Source organism: Erpetoichthys calabaricus, chromosome 4 (genome assembly GCF_900747795.2).
Source record: "Erpetoichthys calabaricus chromosome 4, fErpCal1.3, whole genome shotgun sequence".
Lineage (NCBI taxonomy): Eukaryota > Metazoa > Chordata > Cladistia > Polypteriformes > Polypteridae > Erpetoichthys > Erpetoichthys calabaricus.
Genome location: NC_041397.2, coordinates 215,132,519 through 215,153,599, shown reverse-complemented (window position 1 = coordinate 215,153,599; position 21,081 = coordinate 215,132,519). Strand labels below are relative to the sequence as shown.

The window sequence follows — 21,081 nt, the reverse complement described above, 5'->3', positions numbered from 1 at the left end:
AATCAACAGCTGAACTTTAAAGTGCAAAACTTGTGGCAAATTGCTAGGAATACATTTTTTGTTTTATCAATATTTGCTGAATGTGTTTCCATCCATCAATCCATTTTTATAATTTTTCATAATTAATAGGAAAATCTAAAAATATAATAAAAAATCTTTTCAGCAAAAAATGTAATACAGTACAGTCAACCCTCCTGTGAACAAACTGAATTCCACAAATATCTGGCTAAACCACACTTCCCATCCCTCACCACCACTTGCACACAAATAAGTCACTCCATAAAATTAGACCAGCAAATAGGCATCAGTTTTCAGATCTCCAACTGGGTCAGTGTGTGAGTTTTGAACATTCACATTGTATCTATGTGTAATTTACTTCTAATCATTTTGATTGTGTGTTTGATCACTTGGTTTCTTTTTATTTCTTATGAATGTAGCCAACTGCCCACAGACACAAAGGAATGTCTTGATTTATCATATTCAAAATGCCACTTTCTCTTTTTTATTTGTAGTCTCACTAGGACTAAAATGTTGGGAAGATTGAAGAAGTTTGCTTTAGTAACAAACTTAAAAGTGCAAGGCATTAAATCATTATAGTTATGCATTTCTTTACATTTGCTATTCTGCATTAATTTTTTCTATTAAGAGGTTTCTAAAAAGTAAGCATTTTTCTACCGTTATAAATAAGTAAAAGGGTTAAGAGAAAGTGTAAAACCTTTTAACTTTCTATAAAGTCCATAAAATCAATATAGTCAGAACTTGCTCTTCAAAATGTTTTCCAAAATATCCATAGCAAGTGACCTACTGTGGTTGCTGTAAAATTCCCTATTTTTTGGTTATTCATTTATGTCATACACCTGTTAGAAAATTGGATTGCTGGTCAGACAACTGTGCTCATTATCATAACAATCCAAGTATAACTGCAAAGCTTCTTTTAGTTTATTGTATTTGTGTATGATACTGCATTAAGAAGTGAATAATCACATCACTCACTCAACTGACAATTGATGAGTCATACCATTGTACTCTCATTTCATAAACAAATAGTGTATTTGTATTTCTAAAATAAATCTACAATGGCAAAACACTGGCAATAATGAAAATGTTTTTCCCTTGAAAATGCAGCCAGTTTTTCCTGCTTTATTAAGTTAAACCATGTGGAATTTGTAAATAATAGGTAAGATAGTCACAATCCTGCACCGAAATTCAATTTTGATGTAGTTTAAGGAATATAATAGTAACAATAATAATAATAAAAACTAGGGGGATCTGCCCCCTGCTCGCTTTGCTCGCCCAGGTTTGGTTTACCGGATATACAACGGGAATTATTACATATGCATTATTTTCACTTTTACTTTAAAACTTTTGTAAAAACAATACTTGTCCTTTATTTCCAGCCCCGGGCGTGGTTAAATCTCTCTCGCAGGATGTATAACGCAGCTTGCGTTGTGAAGGTGGGGTGGCGGCTGAACGCACGCTAAGGAGATGCAGTCGGATCATGTTGTCTTGCTGCTGCTGCTGGCTAGCTGCCTGTTATGTTTGTGTGTTGATTTGTTTGAAAATCAACTTGTGACTTATCTTGTAAATACTATTTACCTGTTAATATTTGTTTAACATATTAAATTTACTTTGAGCTGTCATGATGTCATGATCTTAACATATTTCTAAATTCAAAGTAAGAAGAGGTTAATTTTTCATTTAAATGCATGTTCTCTTAGATATTTAAGTTCTTAAATGAAACACAAGACAATGTGTGAATTTAGACAAATTTTACATTTGTTGTGCTTAAACTAATATTAACAGTAGAGCAGGTGTCTCGTGTGAGGGCAACAGCTACATTCACCACGGCCACAGGATTGGTGGGAAATGCATTTCACTCGTTTCAAAATAAGCAGTAATGTACATATTTTTATTTTAAATAACAGAATTAGTTAGCTCACAGAGATTAATTGATACACTCTATTTGTATTATGCAACTACATCATGTCTATATACAGTCATATGAAAATGTTTGTGAACCCCTCTTAATTCTTTGGATTTTTGTTTATCATTGGCTGATCTTTCAAAGATAGCAACTTCCTTTTAATATATGACATGCCTGATGGAAACAGTAGAATTTCAGTAGAGACATTAAGTTTATTGGATTAACAGAAAATATACAATATGCATCTTAACAAAATTAGACAGGTTAGCATTTCAGTAGTATTTCATCAGACATTTGGGGACCCCAACAAAGATACTACATCAATACTTAGTTGAGCATCCTTTTGCAAATATAACAGCCTCTAGACGCCTCCTATAGCCTTTGATGAGTGTCTGAATTCTGGATGGAGGTATTTTTGACCATTCTTCCATACAAAATCTCTCTAATTCAATTAAATTTGATGGCTGCCGAGCATGGACAGCCTGCTTCAAATCATCCCATAGATTGTCGATAATATTCAAGTCAGGGGACTGTGATGACCATTCCAGAACATTGTACTTCTCCCTCTGCATGAATACCTTTGTAGATTTCAAATTGTGCTTTGGGTCATTGTCTTGTTGGAATATCCAACCCCTGCATAACTTCAACTTTGTGACTGATGCTTGAACATTATCCTGAAGAATTTGTTGATATTGGGTTGAATTCATCCGACCCTCAACTTTAACAAGGGCCCCAATCCCTAAACTAGCCACATAGCCCCACAGCATGATGGAACCTCCACCAAATTTGACAATAGGTAGCAGGTGTTTTTCTTGGAATGCGGTGTTCTTCTTTCGCCATGCAAAGTGCTTTTTGTTATGACCAAATAACTCAATTTTTGTCTCATCAGTCCAAAGCACTTTGTTCCAAAATGAATCTGGCTTGTCTAAATGAGCATTTGCATTCAACAAGCGACTCTGTTTGTGGCATGAGTGCAGAAAGGGCTTCCTTCTCATCACCCTGCCATACAGATGTTCTTTGTGCAAATTACGCTGAATTGTAAAACGATGTACAGATACACCATCTGCAGCAAGATGTTCTTGCAAGTCTTTGGAGGTGATCTGTGGGTTGTCTGTAACCATTCTAACACTCCTGTTCATATGCCGCTCCTGTATTTTTCTGGGCCTGCCAGACCTGGGTTTAACAGCAACTCTGCCTGTGGCCTTCCATTTCCTGATTACATTCCTTACAGTTGAAACTGACAGTTTAAACCTCTGAGATAACTTTTTGTAGCCCTCCCCTAAACCATGATACTCAACAATCTTTGTTTTCAGATCTTTTGAGAGTTGCTTTGAGGATCCCATGCTGTCACTCTTCAGAGGAGAGTCAAAGGGAAGCACAACTTGCAATTGACAACCTTAAATACCCTAAGTTCTTGTCTATAAGCCGCGGCTTATCTAAGGAAAAAAGTTGTGAAAATGAAAAAATAGAATATCGGCTTATACATAAGTCCGGCTTATATAGTAATCCCTCCTCCATCGCGGGGGTTGCGTTCCAGAGCCACCCGCGAAATAAGAAAATCCGCGAAGTAGAAACCATATGTTTATATGGTTATTTTTATATTGTCATGCTTGGGTCACAGATTTGCGCAGAAACACAGGAGGTTGTAGAGAGACAGGAACGTTATTCAAACACTGCAAACAAACATTTGTCTCTTTTTCAAAAGTTTAAACTGTGCTCCATGACAAGACAGAGATGACAGTTCTGTCTCACAATTAAAAGAATGCAAACATATCTTCCTCTTCAAAGGAGTGTGTGTCAGGAGCACAGAATGTCACATAGATAGAGAAAACAATCTCTAGTAAACAAATCAATGGTGCTGTTTGGCTTTTAAGAATGCGAAGCACCGCAGCACAAAGCTGTTGAAGGCGGCAGCTCACACCCCCTCCGTCAGGAGCAGGGGGGGAGAGAGAGAGAGTTTGTTTTTCAGTCAAAAATCAATACGTACCCTTCGAGCTTTTAAGTATGCGAAGCACTGTGCAGCATGTCGTTTCAGGAATCAGCTTTACAAAAGATAGCAACATGAAGATAGTCTTTCAGCATTTTTAGGCGAGCGTCCGTATCGTCTAGGTGTGCGAACAGCCCCCCTGCTCAATCCCCATACATCAGGATCACAGATAGTCAGTGCAAGAGAGAGAGAAAAGTAAGCAATCTAGCTTCTCAGCCATCTGCCAATAGCGTCCCTTGTATGAAATCAACTGGGCAAACCAACTGAGGAAGCATGTACCAGAAATTAAAAGACCCATTGTCCGCAGAAATCCGCGAAGCAGCAAAAAATCCGCGATATATATTTAAATATGCTTACATATAAAATCACAATTTAAATGACCGCTATGCGCGCGTGTTGACTCGGCAACGTCCAGAGCAGAAAGAACGCGCTCCGGCCGCTCCAACCGCGCCATGCGGGGAGTGAGAGAGACGCCAATATCTCACACTCTCTCCCTCCTTAAAGAAATTAAATGGGTGCGAGTGAGACCACTGACCTCCCTCCCTTCTATTAGTTATAGGTTATAGTACGTTTGGCTTATCCATGAGTCTGGCTTATCTATGATACGATTTTATTTTAAAAATTCGTATGATTTTTGGTCTCCGGCTTATACATGAGTCCGGCTTATAGACAAGAACCTAGGGTACCTTTATATCTCATGATTGGACACACCTGTCTATGAAGTTCAAGGCTTAACGAGCTAATCCAACCAATTTGGTGTTGCAAGTAATCAGTATTGTGCAATTACATGCATTCAAATCAGCAAAATTACAAGGGTATCCAAATATTTGCACAGCCAGTTTTTCACATTTGATTTAATTTCATACACGTAAATACTGCTTCACTAAAAATCTCTGTTTGGAAAACACCCCAGTACTCAGATGTTCCTAGGAAATGAAAGACATACCACTGTTATCTTTTTTGTTGAAAGTAGAGTAAATTATTATGCAGGCTGAGAGGGGTTCCCAAACTTTTTCATATGACTGTAGTAGCTGTGGATATGGAATGCTAGATAATGCATTTAGAATATCCTATGCATTTTAACACATGACAAGCCCCTTTTTCTCAAATTTTTGCAGAGTGTTGTTTTTTTATTTTTTCCACTGAATCATAAACCACACCCCGCTTCACAAAGCCATATCTCTTTGAATTTTCGTTACTTATGGCACAATAAACGTACTGTGTGGCAATTTTTAAAAGAGAACAGATATTAGAAATTAACATATCTAAACCTAATTGGGATCAGAATTGTATTTCATTAGAAAACAATCAGAATTATATCATATAGGAACCTAGTTTATACACTACCCTAATCAAAACTCATCCCTTCCTGGTATTAGGTTTTGACTCTTGTTTTTTTTTCTAACGTCTCCTCTGAGTAATGTGCATGTTCAATGTTGTGCCAGAATTGCTGTGATATTTCAGTTTCATTTTTGTATGGCAAAGAGCATGTTTATCATTTAAGTCACTACAACACAATTTGTATTAGCAACAGAAGCATGTTTGATCTTTAAGCCAAAGTAAACCCTTTACTTTGGAATTTAGGAAGAAAGACAAAACAGTGTCAAAAAAAAAAAAGACTAAACAGTGTCATCTCCAGACAGAAGAGCAGCTTCAGCGACAGACTGCTGTCACTGTCCTGCTCCACTGACAGATTGAGGAGATCATTCCTCCTCCAAACTATGCGACTCTTCAATTCCACCCGGGGGGGTAAACGTTAACATTTAACATTATACAAAGTTATTGTCTGTTTTTCACCTGCATTATTATCATTCTTTAATTTAATATTATTTATTGTATCAGTATGCTGCTGCTGGAGAATGTGAATTTCCCATTGGGATTAATAAAGTATCTATCTATCTATCTATCTATCTATCTATCTATCTATCTATCTATCTATCTATCTATCTATCTATCTATCTATCTATCTATCTATCTAAATCCTATTGATAGTTAGGCATTATGACTTTTCTTATTTTCTTTTCCCTAAATGGACCTTTTCCTTGTTTGGTGCATGTACGACCTTGTGCGATTCTGATTCCCTATTTATAATCTTGGTTAACTCCAAATTTGAAAGCATAAAAATTACATTTTGGTTTTGTTTATCCTCATGATAATTATAACTGGTAAACTTTTTGCAGTGTATTTTCCTGTTTTTGGCTGCTTACAACTTCACATTTTCTACAAGAAAAATAAAACTACAAGTCATCATTATGAAAGTTGCAATGGTTTGGCAAATCCTACAAATCATGCAATGCATATTGAAGACCCATCAGATAAGTCTGAAGTCATTCTCAGCCCCAGCTCCAGACCAAATCTGTAAGTGGGGGCCAAGGAGTGAATCCAACAAGTAGAATACTACAGTATACATCACAGGTGGGGGATATGACACTGGGGAGGTTGGGGGAGCTTAGCCCAACTAAATAACCCCTTGGAGCCATGCCTGGTAATACTTTTAAATAGCCCAGTATTGTGTATTTGGTGAAAATCATGGGATATATCCAAATTAGTTTTTAGGTAAGATAAGGATGTGGCAAGACAGGATAACAGTAAAGAAAAATAAAAAAAGAAAGAAAAGCTCAAAGAATGCATTAAAAAAACTAGCTAAATGGACAGCTGGCACCTTGCAGAAGTACACTAATGAAATTATGACCAAAACAAACTTGAAAATAAACTTTTCAAAACAGCTGTTTGAGACCACTTTTAAATGAAAATCTGTTTATCAATAAATTGTATTATTATGTTTCTTAAAACGAGTGTGCCTCAGTTACCTTGATAAAAGAGCCTTGCCAAATTATTGGATTACAGTATACTGTAAACAACTGTTGTCTTCTATGTGCAGAAAGTATTTATCATTTCTATTAAATCCATGGCTTTATTAAAACAACAGGTAGAACTTAGATAAATATCATGTAGTATCATAAGAAGACAGTTAATGCTGTTAACGCATGCTCATTAATGCAAAATTTATTTTTTAGGGATGATTTGGGCAGAATGTAAAGAGATTTGGTCACAAGGCCCACGAGAATACCTCCATGAACCCTGGAACTTACTTGATTTTGGAATGTTGGCTATTTTTGTGGCCTCTTTTATTGCCAGATTCATGGCCTTCTGGCATGCCTGCGAAGCTCAGAGCTATGTAGATAAGCATGTCAAGAACTTGGATAATGCCACTCTTCCCAAGGATGTCAAGTACTATACATTTGGTAAGTGGAAAAAATCATTACACACATGAGTAACAAATGCTGGGAAAGAAAAAAAATGGAGGATCAAGATTTATTGTACTTCATTATGCATGGGAAATAGCTTTAAACAGGTCTACGGTAGTAAATATGTTCCTAAAATAGTAAGTAGTTTTATTTCTGACCATTCCCATGATCTCCGGGCTTCACTAGAATAACAACAGTGTACTTTTAAAATGTACCAAACCTAGATTTCTTTTTCAGTGCCAATAACATTTTTAAAGGAATCAGTTTTAGTTTGTGTTTTGTCTTGGTAGAGTAATATTTTACTCTACTTTCCCCTTTTGTATTATTAATAAGTAGCCTTTGTCAGAATGCTTCAAATCTCCCAGACTTACCACTGTTTATAAGGTACCACCTTCCCTTCTACATCTATAACCTCAGGCAATTAGGTGTAGTAAAAGACAAGCAGGAGTTAAGTTACAATTTAAACAATGTATTATTGATAATGTTCATAAATAATAACAATATGCAAAGTACATTTGAATATTGGCAACCATACAACCTGATAAATGGTGATGTGTAGTTTCAGGCGGCACACAGACTTGATAGTTACTTAAATGTCTCTAGTTAAGGCATCATTTGTGGTCAGCTTTCTTCAGAACAGACCGTATTGCCTGTCTCAACATAGCTGCTGAGCTGTGTTCTTCATTGTGTTATCCTTTTCAATTCATGGTGTGAGATGGTCATTTAGCAGTTTGGTAAGAGACAGAGAGTGAGGGAGTGAGCAAATTTATAGATTTTCTGTCCAAACCCTAGAGTCAATAGGGCGTCATAGTACTTAACACTAGAATTACCAGAGCCTACGAAAAAACTCGTAGATCCGGCCCACCTTAAATCGCTTCTTAACACCATTCTCACCTCTCCGCCAGCGTCTTTTGTCATCTAAATGTACTGATAAAGACAAGCTGCCAGCAGTCTGCTATTCCATCCCCCCAACGACTTAGAACGTAAATGAACTTTTCCCAGCTCATGCCTTGATTGATTATCTGGGAGTGAAGTGGAGTTTTAGAGTGGAAATAATAGATTGTTATTTGGAACACACGCATTTCATATGTGTTGCATTTCTACAGTAATCTGTGTAAACATATTGTTAAAACAGAAACGTTTTTATATTCTAGTAGCAAATGACAAAATGTAGGCATAAACTATATAATGTATGAAGCCTGAAGTCCAAATATCAAAGAAACACTTTCACAAAAGGTGCAAAAAAAAGCCACCGCCAAAAAAAGCCGCCTTAGTGTGTGACATTGACACTCATTAGCTATCACTGTTTCTGTGGCGCAACAGTATCAGTCGCTGACTGGGAATCGGAATGGCCATGAGTTTGATCCTGCACAACTCCCTTTTGAGAAGTGATCTTATTTTCACTATTTTAGAAAAAAAAAGATACATTTGATTTCAGTCTGTAACAGCCGGTGTAATTTATGATATTTGTAAAGGTTAGCTTTGTTTATTTTTTTTTTTAATTCAATTTTCATTGTCTCAGTCGCGTTCAGGATCCTTCCCTACCACCACCCCCCCATCTGACACTGCTGTTTTCACATAAAGATGCGCTATAGCTCTTCAGTGTATCACGATACATACGACCGCGTGTTTTTTTTCCCCCAATATTGCCAGTCCCCACGTGTTGCTGTATGCTGTTTCTTTTGTACTCCAGGACATGCAGAGGAAAGCATAGTAAAGAACAGTAACTTCAGCGCTATATGCAATCATCAGACACTCCCCATCTGACACTGCTGTTTTCACATAAAGACGCACTATAGCTCTGCAGTGTACTTGTGATTGCATTGTCGTACCGATGCTTGCGAACTGAAGTGTCTGCATGCACTTTTCGTGGCATTATACGTGTATTTTTTGAGCATGCCTGTGTCGCTCAAACACAGGAACATATGTTGATGTAAAAGTATAACAAAACAAGTGCTTATTTTATTCAAGACTATAACCAAAGCAAAAAGAAAGCAAGTTACAGTACACTTCCCCAGTGTTAAAAGCTGTGCGTGACCATTTGTCCATTAGATAGATAGATAGATAGATAGATAGATAGATAGATAGATAGATAGATAGATAGATAGATAGATAGATAGATAGATAGATAGATAGATAGATAGATACTTTATTAATCCCCAAGGGGAAATTCATTACAATCATTACAATCTGAAGAACTTGGATGCGCTTCTGATGACTTGTATCTGCTCTGGCTTGCTTCAACTGTTCCTTTAGCTTTCTGCAGCCTTCATATGTCATCAGATCTGGTGGTTCAAAATGAGACAAGTCCACTCTTTCCACTAAACTAACCCACTGCAAATTAGTCTATTGTGTGAATTCTTTTCTTAATCTGTACTTGTTTTGTGTCTAAATGCTAATTACACCGCTGTCTCAAACTATCTGTTTAAGCATACACAGCTTTACAAATAACTTCAAAATTTGAAAGGTAACATATCACAGGTGCCAGTACAACCACTTCTGCCCAAGTGAGAGCTCATGTGCCTTTGCATAAACTGTTCACAAACCAACATTTGTGGCCCCTCTTCACACATTTGGGGTTGACTTAGTTGCCTCTTGTGCTTTTCTGCCCATGGTATAACCTTTGACTGACATCAGCCTTTAATAGTATAGGCTGGCATCACCACCATGAGACATCACAGCTATGCAACTCTCATCATTCCCCCTGTAGGCCACCCCTAGAGTTGTTTGCTCACCATATGCATACTAACTGTGCTAAACACCTCAGCTCAGAATTGGCCCACTGTACCTGTGCTTGTACCACAGCCAACAATCTCAGCAGGGCTTCCATGTTTTCCCAATAAAACTATGCCTAAACATCAGAGCCCATATGACTTGCAAATGTACTAGCTGCACCTGCTTCCCCAATTTGCTCAGTATACCTTTCTTTAATAATAGTATTAATTATATTAATTATCCCACTTAATTAATTAATACCCAGAGTATATACTTTATGAACCCAAAATGAATCCCCTTATTTTGGCATTCCTAACTGGTTTGCTCAGTTTCCACCGCTTGGAATATAAATTTGCTGCAGTAATGAATAAACCTTTCTTTTTAAACTATAGCTATTGTGACTAGTCCTATTATTATGTGACTTGTGGACTTGTTACTCACTTAAACCCCAGTAAGTGTCTTTTTCTTCCTGTCTCTTCAGTTCTTCTTCATGTCTTTGTCGTTGCTTTCGTCTATTTCGCTTTCTTTATTCTGCTGTTAGGGCAGGTCTGCAAAATTGAAGGTGACAAAGCAGTTTCTATCCATCTCATCTTCTTGGTTGTCAACCTGGTGCTAACACTCAAACTTTGCTTCTGGGCATTCATTGGAACAGCTTGGCCACTAGTGCCACTCCACTCCAATGCTCTAGTTGTAACCCGATTTCTTGCATGGATTTTACTCTGCTAATTGCCTTCACTATTTATTACCTGCACCAACCCAAAGTACATAAAACCTTACAATAGAAGTGGCACTATTGCTAAATGTCAGAAAATTGAAACAGAAATAACTATTTTCCCTTTCCTTTCTTCCTATGCTGCCCTTGTATTTTTTTTTTCATTTGCCTGTGTGTCCTTTTTTCATTTTATGGTAACTGCTACCTAAAAGTGTGGGCTAAAACCTCTCCAAAATCCAAGTGCTAAATCCAGCATCTCTCCTAAAACTGACCTTTGTTCTTTATTCAAGACCAGCTCACTTTTCTCCATTTTATTGCATGGAGTTCCATAGGCTGTCTTTTTAAACAACTGGTCAGTCAGGTTTCTAATTACTGAACCTAAATGTGTGTGCTTTTTAATTACAGCCGGGCCTAGCAGAGCTGTTAGGACATTCACACCCCTGTGCATTCCTGACTTGCTGCCTGAGCTTGTAAACCTTCCTGCTGCACCAGCCCCCATCCTTTGTTCTTTGGCTTATCCTGTTTCATTCAAACCAACTCCTAAACTGGTGCACTTTCTTTCCAACTCAGTCATTCTTGCACTAGAATTTTCAGATCTTTCACACACAAGCACTTGAATTTCTTTGATTTCCACACTTTCTTGTTTTATTTCCGCACTTTCTTCACTCAGTATCATTATTCCATTATCCATGTCATGCCCTTCAGTCAACAATTACCATTCAAACTCACCAGCTTCTCTGCCTTCTATCTGATTCCTTTTTCCTAAATCAAATTTCAATGCAGCACTGGTTACCTTTCCTAACAGTGGTGAAATATCTATCGGTGTAGCATGTTCTTTAAATACTGGACAGACCTCAGAATCACCAGATTGTGGTGCAGTGGAAAATAGTGGAAGGAAACACCTTTTCTGTTTTCCCTTCCTTTCATCCCTCTCCTTTTCCTCACACTCACATTCCCACTTTATCTGAGCACTCATCTGTCTCAGGTAAGTCACCCACCCATGTTTTAGGGTTCCAGTCAGATCCGGTTACTATTGCCCTAACTTTCACCATGGATGGTTTTCTCTCATTTTTTCCCCTGCTTTCTACTTTAGCAGTGGGTGTTCTACATGCTAGCACTTCACATTCTTCACACCAACTGTTACATCTCTCAAAACGTAGACATTCACACGACATTCCACAACTTTCACTTTCATTCACTTTGCTATTTTCTTTCTCATACTGATCTTCCTTATTACCAATTATACAAAATAGTAAACCTCTTATAACAGTAGCTGTCTTCTTTATACCAGATCTCTGTTTTCCTGCTTTTAATCCTTTCAGCCCCCGTCCATTTTGTGGCACGATCAGCTCAGCTTTTGCTATCTCTACCTGCACTACAGGTTTCCATTTCCTAGCTTTATCCTGCTTTCCTCTGCCCCTCCACTGAAAGATGGCTGCTTTTAATATGAATTTAGGCATTTCTGAGTCTATAATGCTACTCTAATACAATTTACCAACTTCGTTATGGGTTGGCCTACTTTTTCCTCTGTAAGCAAACATACACATACATACACAAAGATCCTAAACAAATAAGTGCTGTATGAATGACGCATGCATGCCCCACCACTACTTAGCACTTTAACCACTTAAGTGCTGTATGAATGACGCATGCATGTCCCCCCACTCTCTAGCACTTTAATTAGGTACTCACTACCACCAGCAATAACAAACATGCGGGTGTCTTCGTGACACACATTAAGTCTCTACACTTTGTTGGTTATATTCCATTCAGCAACCAAACAATGTTTTACTTCCACCGCATTTGTACACTGGGTGCCCTAAAATTCATATACATAAACACACACATATACATCAACAGTATTTACAAACAGGGTGCAAAACATGGTTACCCCAAAATCCTGCCGGACTACGGCAATTGTTTTGTCTTGGTAGAATAACATTTTACTCTACTTTCCCCTATTGTATTATTAATATATAGCATTTGTCAGAATGCCTCAGATCTCACAGACTTACCACTGTTTATAAGGTATTATAGTATATAACTTCTCTCCACCTTCCCTTCTACATCTATAACCTCAGGCAATTAGGTGTAGTAAAAGACAAGCAGGAGTTAAGTTACAATTTAAACAATGTATTATTGGTAATATTCATAAATAATAACAATATGCAAAGTACATTTGAATATTGGCAACCATACAACCTGATTAAATGGTAATGTGTAGTTTCAGGCGGCACACAGACTTGTTAGTTACTTAAAATGTCTCTAGTTAAGGCATCATTTGTGGTCAGCTTTCTTCAGAACAGGCCGCATTGCCTGTCTCAATATGGCTGCCGAGCTGTGTTCTTCATTGTGTTGTCCTTTTCAGTTCATGCATCAGTTTGGTAAGAGAGAGAGAGAGAGAGAGTGAGTGAGCAAATTTATAGGTTTTCTGTCCAATGGGGCAAAGAACATCTTAACACCTGCCATCCCCCAAAACCATATGTTAAGGTAAAGCTTGGTAGTTAGGCAGCCTGGCTTTCCTATGGGGGTTGAGAGACTTCAGAGAAACAATTACCAAACTTGTTTCAGGCACTTCCCCAAATTTTTTTTGTCATAAAATTGAAAAATTGAATAGTGAAAATCTGATATTCATTTTGGATTCATTTGCCTTCACTAAGCTTGTTCAATACTTTGAAATGGAAACTGTAGACCTTGCTAAATGTAAATGAGGCCAAGAAGTTCTAAAAGTCAAATACCATATTAACTAAAGTCTTCGGCTAAGATCTGACACTAACCAGGCAGTAGGCTGGCAGGTAAATAGTTGCTTGGGTTGTCCTGATATGTGAACTGCAAGAAATCTTGCTAAAATTGATTTTTGGAGTAGCTGCAGAAAATGCAAAAATGGCACAAAGGCAATCTTGTAATTACAGGCTTAAAGACTGTTATCCTTTCCCCAGCCATTCCAGTTGTTTACTAATCCAGTATGTTAATTTCTCGCACCAATGGGACACTGAAGTCAATGAGAGATCCTTCATTTCCAGAGAAGGAGCAAGTAATTGTGAATACAGAGAGATGTATACTGTGTAGAATGACATGCCAATGAAATTTTGAAAATTGATGAACTACAAAATAAGCAGTTGGGTTAATTACTGTTCATGATGATGAAAGTAATGAAAGTTTTAATTGTCGTGCTTCTGAATATGTATATGTTTTGAGTCATATCCTAATAATTAAGAGATATAGTCCTTTCTTGCTAAATACTTTTGTTTTAGTCTCTTTTTGAATGTTCTGTTATTTTTAGGCATTTCAAACCATTTTTACACAAATTACCAGTAAATGAATGCCACAGTAAATGCATTTCATGCATGTTTTCCAGTTTTAAAAATATTTGTCAAATATTTAATAAAATCAAATTTCTTTAATTTCTTTTAGCAAGAATAAAATGGCTTCCATCAGATCCGCAACTTATCTCAGAAGGGCTTTATGCAATTGCAGTGGTTTTGAGTTTTTCCAGAATTGCATATATCCTACCAGCCAATGAGAGCTTTGGACCTCTACAAATATCACTTGGAAGAACAGTGAAAGATATTTTTAAATTCATGGTTATATTTATCATGGTTTTTGTGGCCTTTATGATTGGAATGTTTAATCTTTACTCATACTACCTAGGAGCAAAACAAAATGATGCCTTTACAACGTAAGTATATCTTAAACATTATACAGTTTCATATCTAAAGTTTATTTTGATTGGTTTTGATTTGAAATTGTATTACATAAAACTGTCATGTTCAGTTTGTTACTTAATAATATGTGTAAGGTTGTAAAATTTTAGGTGGTAGTAGTTTTTACAATGCATTTATAGTACTAGGGTGTTGTACCGTGTTAGCCATTATGAATGTAGAGAAAAGCCAAGCAAAATGACACCTTTTATTGGCTAACTAAAAAGATTACAATATGCAAGCTTTTGAGGCAACTCATGCCCCTTCTTCAGGCAAGATGTAATGATTACATCTTGCCTGAAGAAGGGGCCTGAGTTGCCTCAACAGCTTGCATATTGTAATCTTTTTAGTTAGCCAATAAAAGGTGTCATTTTGCTTGGCTTTTCTCTACAATGCATTTAGTAATCTGTAGTTTTTAACTGAATATCTGTTGTATAAAAACATACTAGATACTTGCCTGCAACTTAGCTCCTACATGATTATCATTTTCTTTTTACTAATGACCAGGATAAATGTATTAGTAAATAAATGGACAGTTTTGTATTTACCATTTTCAGATGGCAACTCTTAGACTAAAGTTTAGGCTGTTTATGGTTGCTAAGTACTTTTACTTGAATATATTCTTAATAAGTCACAAACTCATAGCATTGTAAATTGGTAAACAGGTCTTTCCAAAGGTTTCATTTACAGGCTGTTGTGTCCTATAGGCCAGGGGTAGGCAACGTCGGTCCTGGAGTGCCACAGTATGTGCAGGTTTTTGTTCCAACCCAGTTCCTTAACGAGAACTCAATTATTGCTGATGAAGCACATATTGCTTAAGTGACATTTTGATGCTTCATTTTAGTGGTCTCGCTTGTTAAGGTTCTCCAACCTTAATTGCTTATTTCAATCTTAAACTGCTGCATTCAGTGTTTTAATTGCTCCTTATTAGCAATAAGATGTAAAAGACAAAGCAGCCAGCAGTTCTCCAGCTAGCTTTTTTCCAATTACATCTGTGTGTGTTCATCATGCACTGTTTGATTTAATAAAACACTTAATAGAAAAATGTGACAGACTGAAAATGATCTGTTTTAGGCTTCATATCATTTGGATGATATCCTTGGAAAGGAAAAAAATCTACAATATAAGAGCCTTACATTGCACAGACTAACAAGCCATAAAATTAAATAAGGTCTGAGATTGGCAATGATTGGTTTCTAATTAAGCAATTGGGTTGGAATGAAAACCTGTAGCCACTGCGGCTCACCAGGACCGACATTGCCTACCCCTGTTTTACATCTTATTGCTAATAAGGAGCAATTAAAACACTGAATGCAGCAGTTTAAGATTGAAATAAGCAATTAAGGTTGGAGAACCTTAACAAGCGAGACCACTAAAATGAAGCATTAAAATGTCACTTAAGCAATATGTGCTTCATCAGCAATAATTGAGTTCTCGTTAAGGAACTGGGTTGGAACAAAAACCTGCACATACTGTGGCACTCCAGGACCGACGTTGCCTACCCCTGCTATAGGCCACAATCTGACTCCAATATTCTGACAGGTCATCTTGCAGGATCAGAGGGGTCTAACATTTGATTAAGAAACTGTATAAAATTTGCATCACTTCGTGAGGACGACCAAGAAGCTGAAAATAAATAGAGTACTGGCAATCATTTGTTTCCACTTCAAATACTGCCTTCATACCATATCTATTATATTATTTGTGAATGAGTTATTGAAGCTGATAAATTGCTTTAGCAACATAGTTCTTTAACTTTACTTTCAGCTTGCATGCAATGAATACCTCTTAGGGGAGTTTCTGGAATCAGAGTCCATTCTGGCAGGCACAGTAGAAAGCAATAAACATTTGGAATGTGAAAAGAATCAACAGCAACTGAAAACATCTAAAGAAGAATAGGGAAACCAAACAAACAGATATAATAAGTGCTTAATGTTGTCATTAAACATTTGACTAATTTATGTTGTCAATGTGTGAGTTTAAATAATAGTAAAAGACAGATACATTTAAACGGTTTACACTGTCTCTAAAAAAGAAGCTACTGTATCTTTGAAACGGTTTTAATTTTTGGAATGAATGTTTAGATTTGAATTTAGTAGGACTGTCATGTGTCAAAAACATAACAAAAATATAGCTGATTTAAGATGGCACTTATATTGCCACAAGCCCACCGAAACATGAAGAACTTGCTTATGATTTATGACCAAAGGATGCAATTATATCAAAGTGGATGTAATCTACATTACTTCTTTTCACATAAAGAATGTACTTTATTATAAGCTGACTGGCGCAAGTCATGTTTCTGCTTTCTGTTAAATTAAAGATGAATGCTGAATCACACTATACAACCTGATATTCAAGAAAATTAATAGTACTCTGCATATTTCATCACATTTTTATTGTAATTTCTCAGCTTTAAAATGCCATTGCAAGCATCTTCATCAATGTACATATCAAAGTCAAATATTATTTCTTATCTAATAGAAAAAGACTGAAATGCTACATAATCTGAATCAATTAACTTATAATAGGTTAGCAAAACAGATCCTTTAAATGGACTTACAAAGAAAGGACCACATTAAATGAAATTAATAGTATTATTTAAATATTAATTAGTTTAATGTTTAGCTTTTAGGTGCACTACAAGAGATGGAACTGGCAAGCCACAAATGCAGTGTTTAAAGCATGACCAGCAGATGAGGAATTTAACATAATCAAAAAATGGGCAGGTGCCAGAAGCCAGGAAGGCAAACAACACCACAAATACCAGAACCAAAAATGAATGCTAAAAAGAAAATGCATAACTTCTGTTTTCCTAAATTTAGTTTAGATGGTTAAATACTGTTGGATCGATGACTGCACACACAAGAACTTCCAGCTGATGGGTGGTAGCAATTGCAGTTGTTTGCTAGCAGCACCTTGGCTCCAGCTGGTCGAAAATTCATAAAATGGTGATAACCACAATAAGAAATAAAACACAAAGAGTTACTTTCCATGTACCTGAGATAGTACCATACTAGATGCGGATCAAGACCAGACTACACAGTATGATACTAAGTGCTGTTGCAGAGAACAGCAGAACAAAATCAATACCAAGTTTAACAAATACACAGCTAGTCTTGTTTGTTGTTCTGTGTTTCTCTTTGGTTTGCTCAGCAGGCTGTCTAATTACCGATAAATGGTGACCAATTAACATTTTGCCGTCACTGAATTAATGACATGCAACTACACAATCCTCCTGATGAACAGAGTACAGGACAAAACATATCCTTATGTAAACTTAAGAAAAATTATTGCAACCATTAAGCTCCATAAGATCAAAATGATTGTAGCTGTAGTTATTGTAAAAGTTATTAAGTTATGCTGGTGTTCTACTAAATTCACAACCTCACCACGACCAAATCATAACCACCCCTTCACTTGCATGCACATCACCCAAGCCAAGAGACATTATTTTATCTTTCTTAACGTAAATATGTAAGAACTATTGATTAATTATGTCATAGTATAAGGAGCGCCTATAGCAATCGCAAGTTCACATTTATTTATCTTTTTCATATTACTGCATTGATCATTTGGCAATAGTATTTTAATGTAGCTGCAACAGAATTTTATGATATTGATGTCTCCCAGCTGAAATATTGCCCATCAATTAACTCCAGACTGGAAGTTCGGAATCACTTCATTTCACCAACTGACCTGTAAATTATACCCTCGAAATTTCACTCCTATCTAAATGGAGCTGTGTTGTAGTTACAGCCATGAAATTTCTAATGTCTCACCCTCTCTCAACAGGAACAGCATTTTTCTGTTTCATCTCTTCCACACAATACATGTACTGGTTACTCATACATTACATTGTCATCCCTCGATCTAATGTACAAGTGACAGCTGGCTTAAATCTCTGAAGGAAACCACCCACCAGCTTGTTTTATTTTTATATGTGATGTTCATAAAGTTTGGTCTTGTCCGTTACAGGAGATGGATGTCTGAAGTGGAGATCCGTTTGCAGCGGTTTTATTTTTTCTCTTATTTCTGATTATCCCGAGGTATCCTGTATTTACCCAACCTGAAGAGTTTCTATTACAGTATATAAACATGAGCAACAAGAAAGGGGGTTAGAAAGAAACGGAAAAGAAATCTAAAGCTACATCCAAGTCTAGACAGGCATTAAGCCCAAGTGCAAGGTACGGCCTTTCAGAGACTGACCTGGAATAGACAGGCAAAAGCACAGACTCCCCAGGACCCCTCTCCGCTGCATCGTCTCCTGTCGAGAGCGAACATTGGAGCGAATGTGCAAGTGATGCAGGTCACGATAGCTCACAGATTCCAGAAGATCACTTGAAACTGGAAATGGCCTTGCAGTCCGCGCTTTCATCTACTTCTCGCGAGCCGGAAGCATCGGCTGTAATAGAGCTTGCCACTTCACCTGCGGAGCACAAAAGCTGAAACGATCTGTCCGAAGTGAAGGTAATGATCGCAACAATGGCCACGGCCATAAATGAGCTCAAGAAAGACATTCAGAAAAATATAAAGAAAAAAACAAATGGTTTTCTCAAGACAAGCGAGAAGACAAACGAGAAGCTGCTTCTGGAGCTGCAGGAGCTGTGGCAGGATAATAAAGACTTGGAAAAACGTGTATATAATCGCTTTGATGCAGTTTTTAAAGGTTTGCTGGGAAAAATTGAGGAACACATTCAGGAAAATGCGTCTAAACTGAGAGCACTTGCCGATCTGGAAGACGTTAAGCAGACGTTCACGAATCGAATTGAAACAGCCGAACATTTGGCATCTACCGCTGATGGAAAAGCAACAGCTACAAATTCTGAATGCAAAAAACTCTGAGACAGACTTGCTGCTCTGGAAGATGGATGCAGAAGGAATAATACTAGAATCGAAGGTCCATCCATCCATTATCCAACCTGCTATATCCTAACTGCAGGGTCACGGGGGTCTGGTGGAGCCAATCCCAGTAAACACAGGGTGCAAGGCAGGAAACAAACCCTAGGCAGGGCACCAGCCAACCACAGGGCGCGCACACACCCACACACCAAGCACACACTAGGGACAATTTAGAATCGCCAATGCACCTAACCTGCATGTCTTTGGACTGTGGGAGGAAACCGGAGCACCCGGAGGAAACCCACACAGACACGGGGAGAACATGCAAACTCCACGCAGGGAGGACCCAGGAAGCGAACCCATGTCACCTAACTGCAAGGCAGCAGCGGTACCCACTGCGCCACTGTACCGCCCTAGAATCTACCTGAGAATTGTGAAAGTCCAAACCCAGTGAAATTTGTAGCTGAACTATTCTGAAAAATAATTAGAGAGGACTTTAAATCTGACACCAAAATAGCAGCAGCTTATCGCATATGGGGATCAAATACCTCTAAACGTGGGACTCTTGTTGTGTGCTTCGAGAGATTACAATTTATGCTTAATGTAATGTCACTTCTCAGACAGAAACGAGATTATATTTGAAAATAACCACATTCGTATTTTCCCTGATTTCTCACCCTCAACAGATGCTAAACGTGCCGTTTTTTACAACATTAAACAGTGGTTACGGAAAGCTGATATCAGATACAGCCTCATGTATCCTGCCAAATTGAAAGTGGATATTCAAGATAAGCATTACATCTTCACCACTACGGAGGAAGCAGAAAAAGAGTTAAGAATGCTGATACTGACACTTTTTTGAAATACAATCGTGAGTCGCATCCTGTCATGGCATGGCAAGAAGGTATTACCTGCTGTCTGATCCACTTTTATTAGCAGATAAGAAGTGTACAGAATTTATATCAAAACAAATCAGTTTTTTTCTTGAGACAAATACATCCTCAGAGGTCTCTGCAGAAATACACTGGGAAACCTTGAAGGCCTTCTTAAGAGGACAGATTATCTCATATCTTTCCCACAGAAATAAATTAGAAACCAAGAAGGTATCAGAGCTAATCAGCGAAATTACTAGAATAGAAAAGGCAGGCTCTGCATTCAGAGCTCAACCTCTTAACAACTAAAGAAACTAAACAACTCATTTTTAAATCAAGACATCATTACTATGAACATGGAGAGAAAGCTAATAAGCTCTTAGCTCAACAAATCCACAAGCAAGAAGTTCGCAATGCATTCCCAGCAATCACTAACACAAACAGAGCTAAAATCATTGACCATAAAAATATAATGCACACATTTAGAGACTACTATAAATCCTTATATTCTGTTGAGTTTAAAGAAGCCAACACACAACCTAATGTATTTCTGGATGCATTACAGATACCACAAATAGATACCCTTAGTGCAGAGGAATTGGATAAACCTTTGGCACTATCAGAATTACTAGACGCTATAAAGTCACTACAAAGCGGGAAATCATCAGGCCCTGATGGTTACCCCGTAGAGTTTTATAAGAAATTCTCCACTCAGCTAGCTCCCCCTTTTATTAGCAACATTCACAGAAGCTAGAGACAATCAAATTCTACCTCAAACTTTTTGCCAAGCATTAATCACCATCTTTCCTAAATAATATAAGGATTTATTACAATGTGCATCATACAGACCAATTTCAGTTCTGAATAATGCTGTTAAGATACTCTCTATAAAGTCCTAGCTAGAACGATGGAGAAAGTGCTGCCTTAGGTAATATCACAAGATCAAACTGGATTTATTAAAGGCTGATACTTAGCTTCCAATCTTCGATGGATGCAGAAAAAGCATTTGATATTATTGAATGGAAATACCTTTTCACTACATTAGAGAAATTTGGGTTTGGCCCGAACATTTGTACATGG

The 21,081-nt window shown here is 37.3% G+C and overlaps 1 protein-coding gene across 1 annotated transcript in view; it reads left to right on the top strand.

Annotated features, from left to right (window-relative positions):
* The window catches only part of trpc6a (transient receptor potential cation channel, subfamily C, member 6a), a 152,015-nt gene that overhangs the window by 88,181 nt on the left and 42,753 nt on the right, over positions 1–21,081 (top strand). The window contains exons 6-7 of the mRNA XM_028800286.2: positions 6,929–7,156; positions 14,001–14,265. Coding sequence (XP_028656119.1) covers positions 6,929–7,156; positions 14,001–14,265 — 493 coding nt within the window. The remainder of the gene's footprint in view (positions 1–6,928; positions 7,157–14,000; positions 14,266–21,081) is intronic.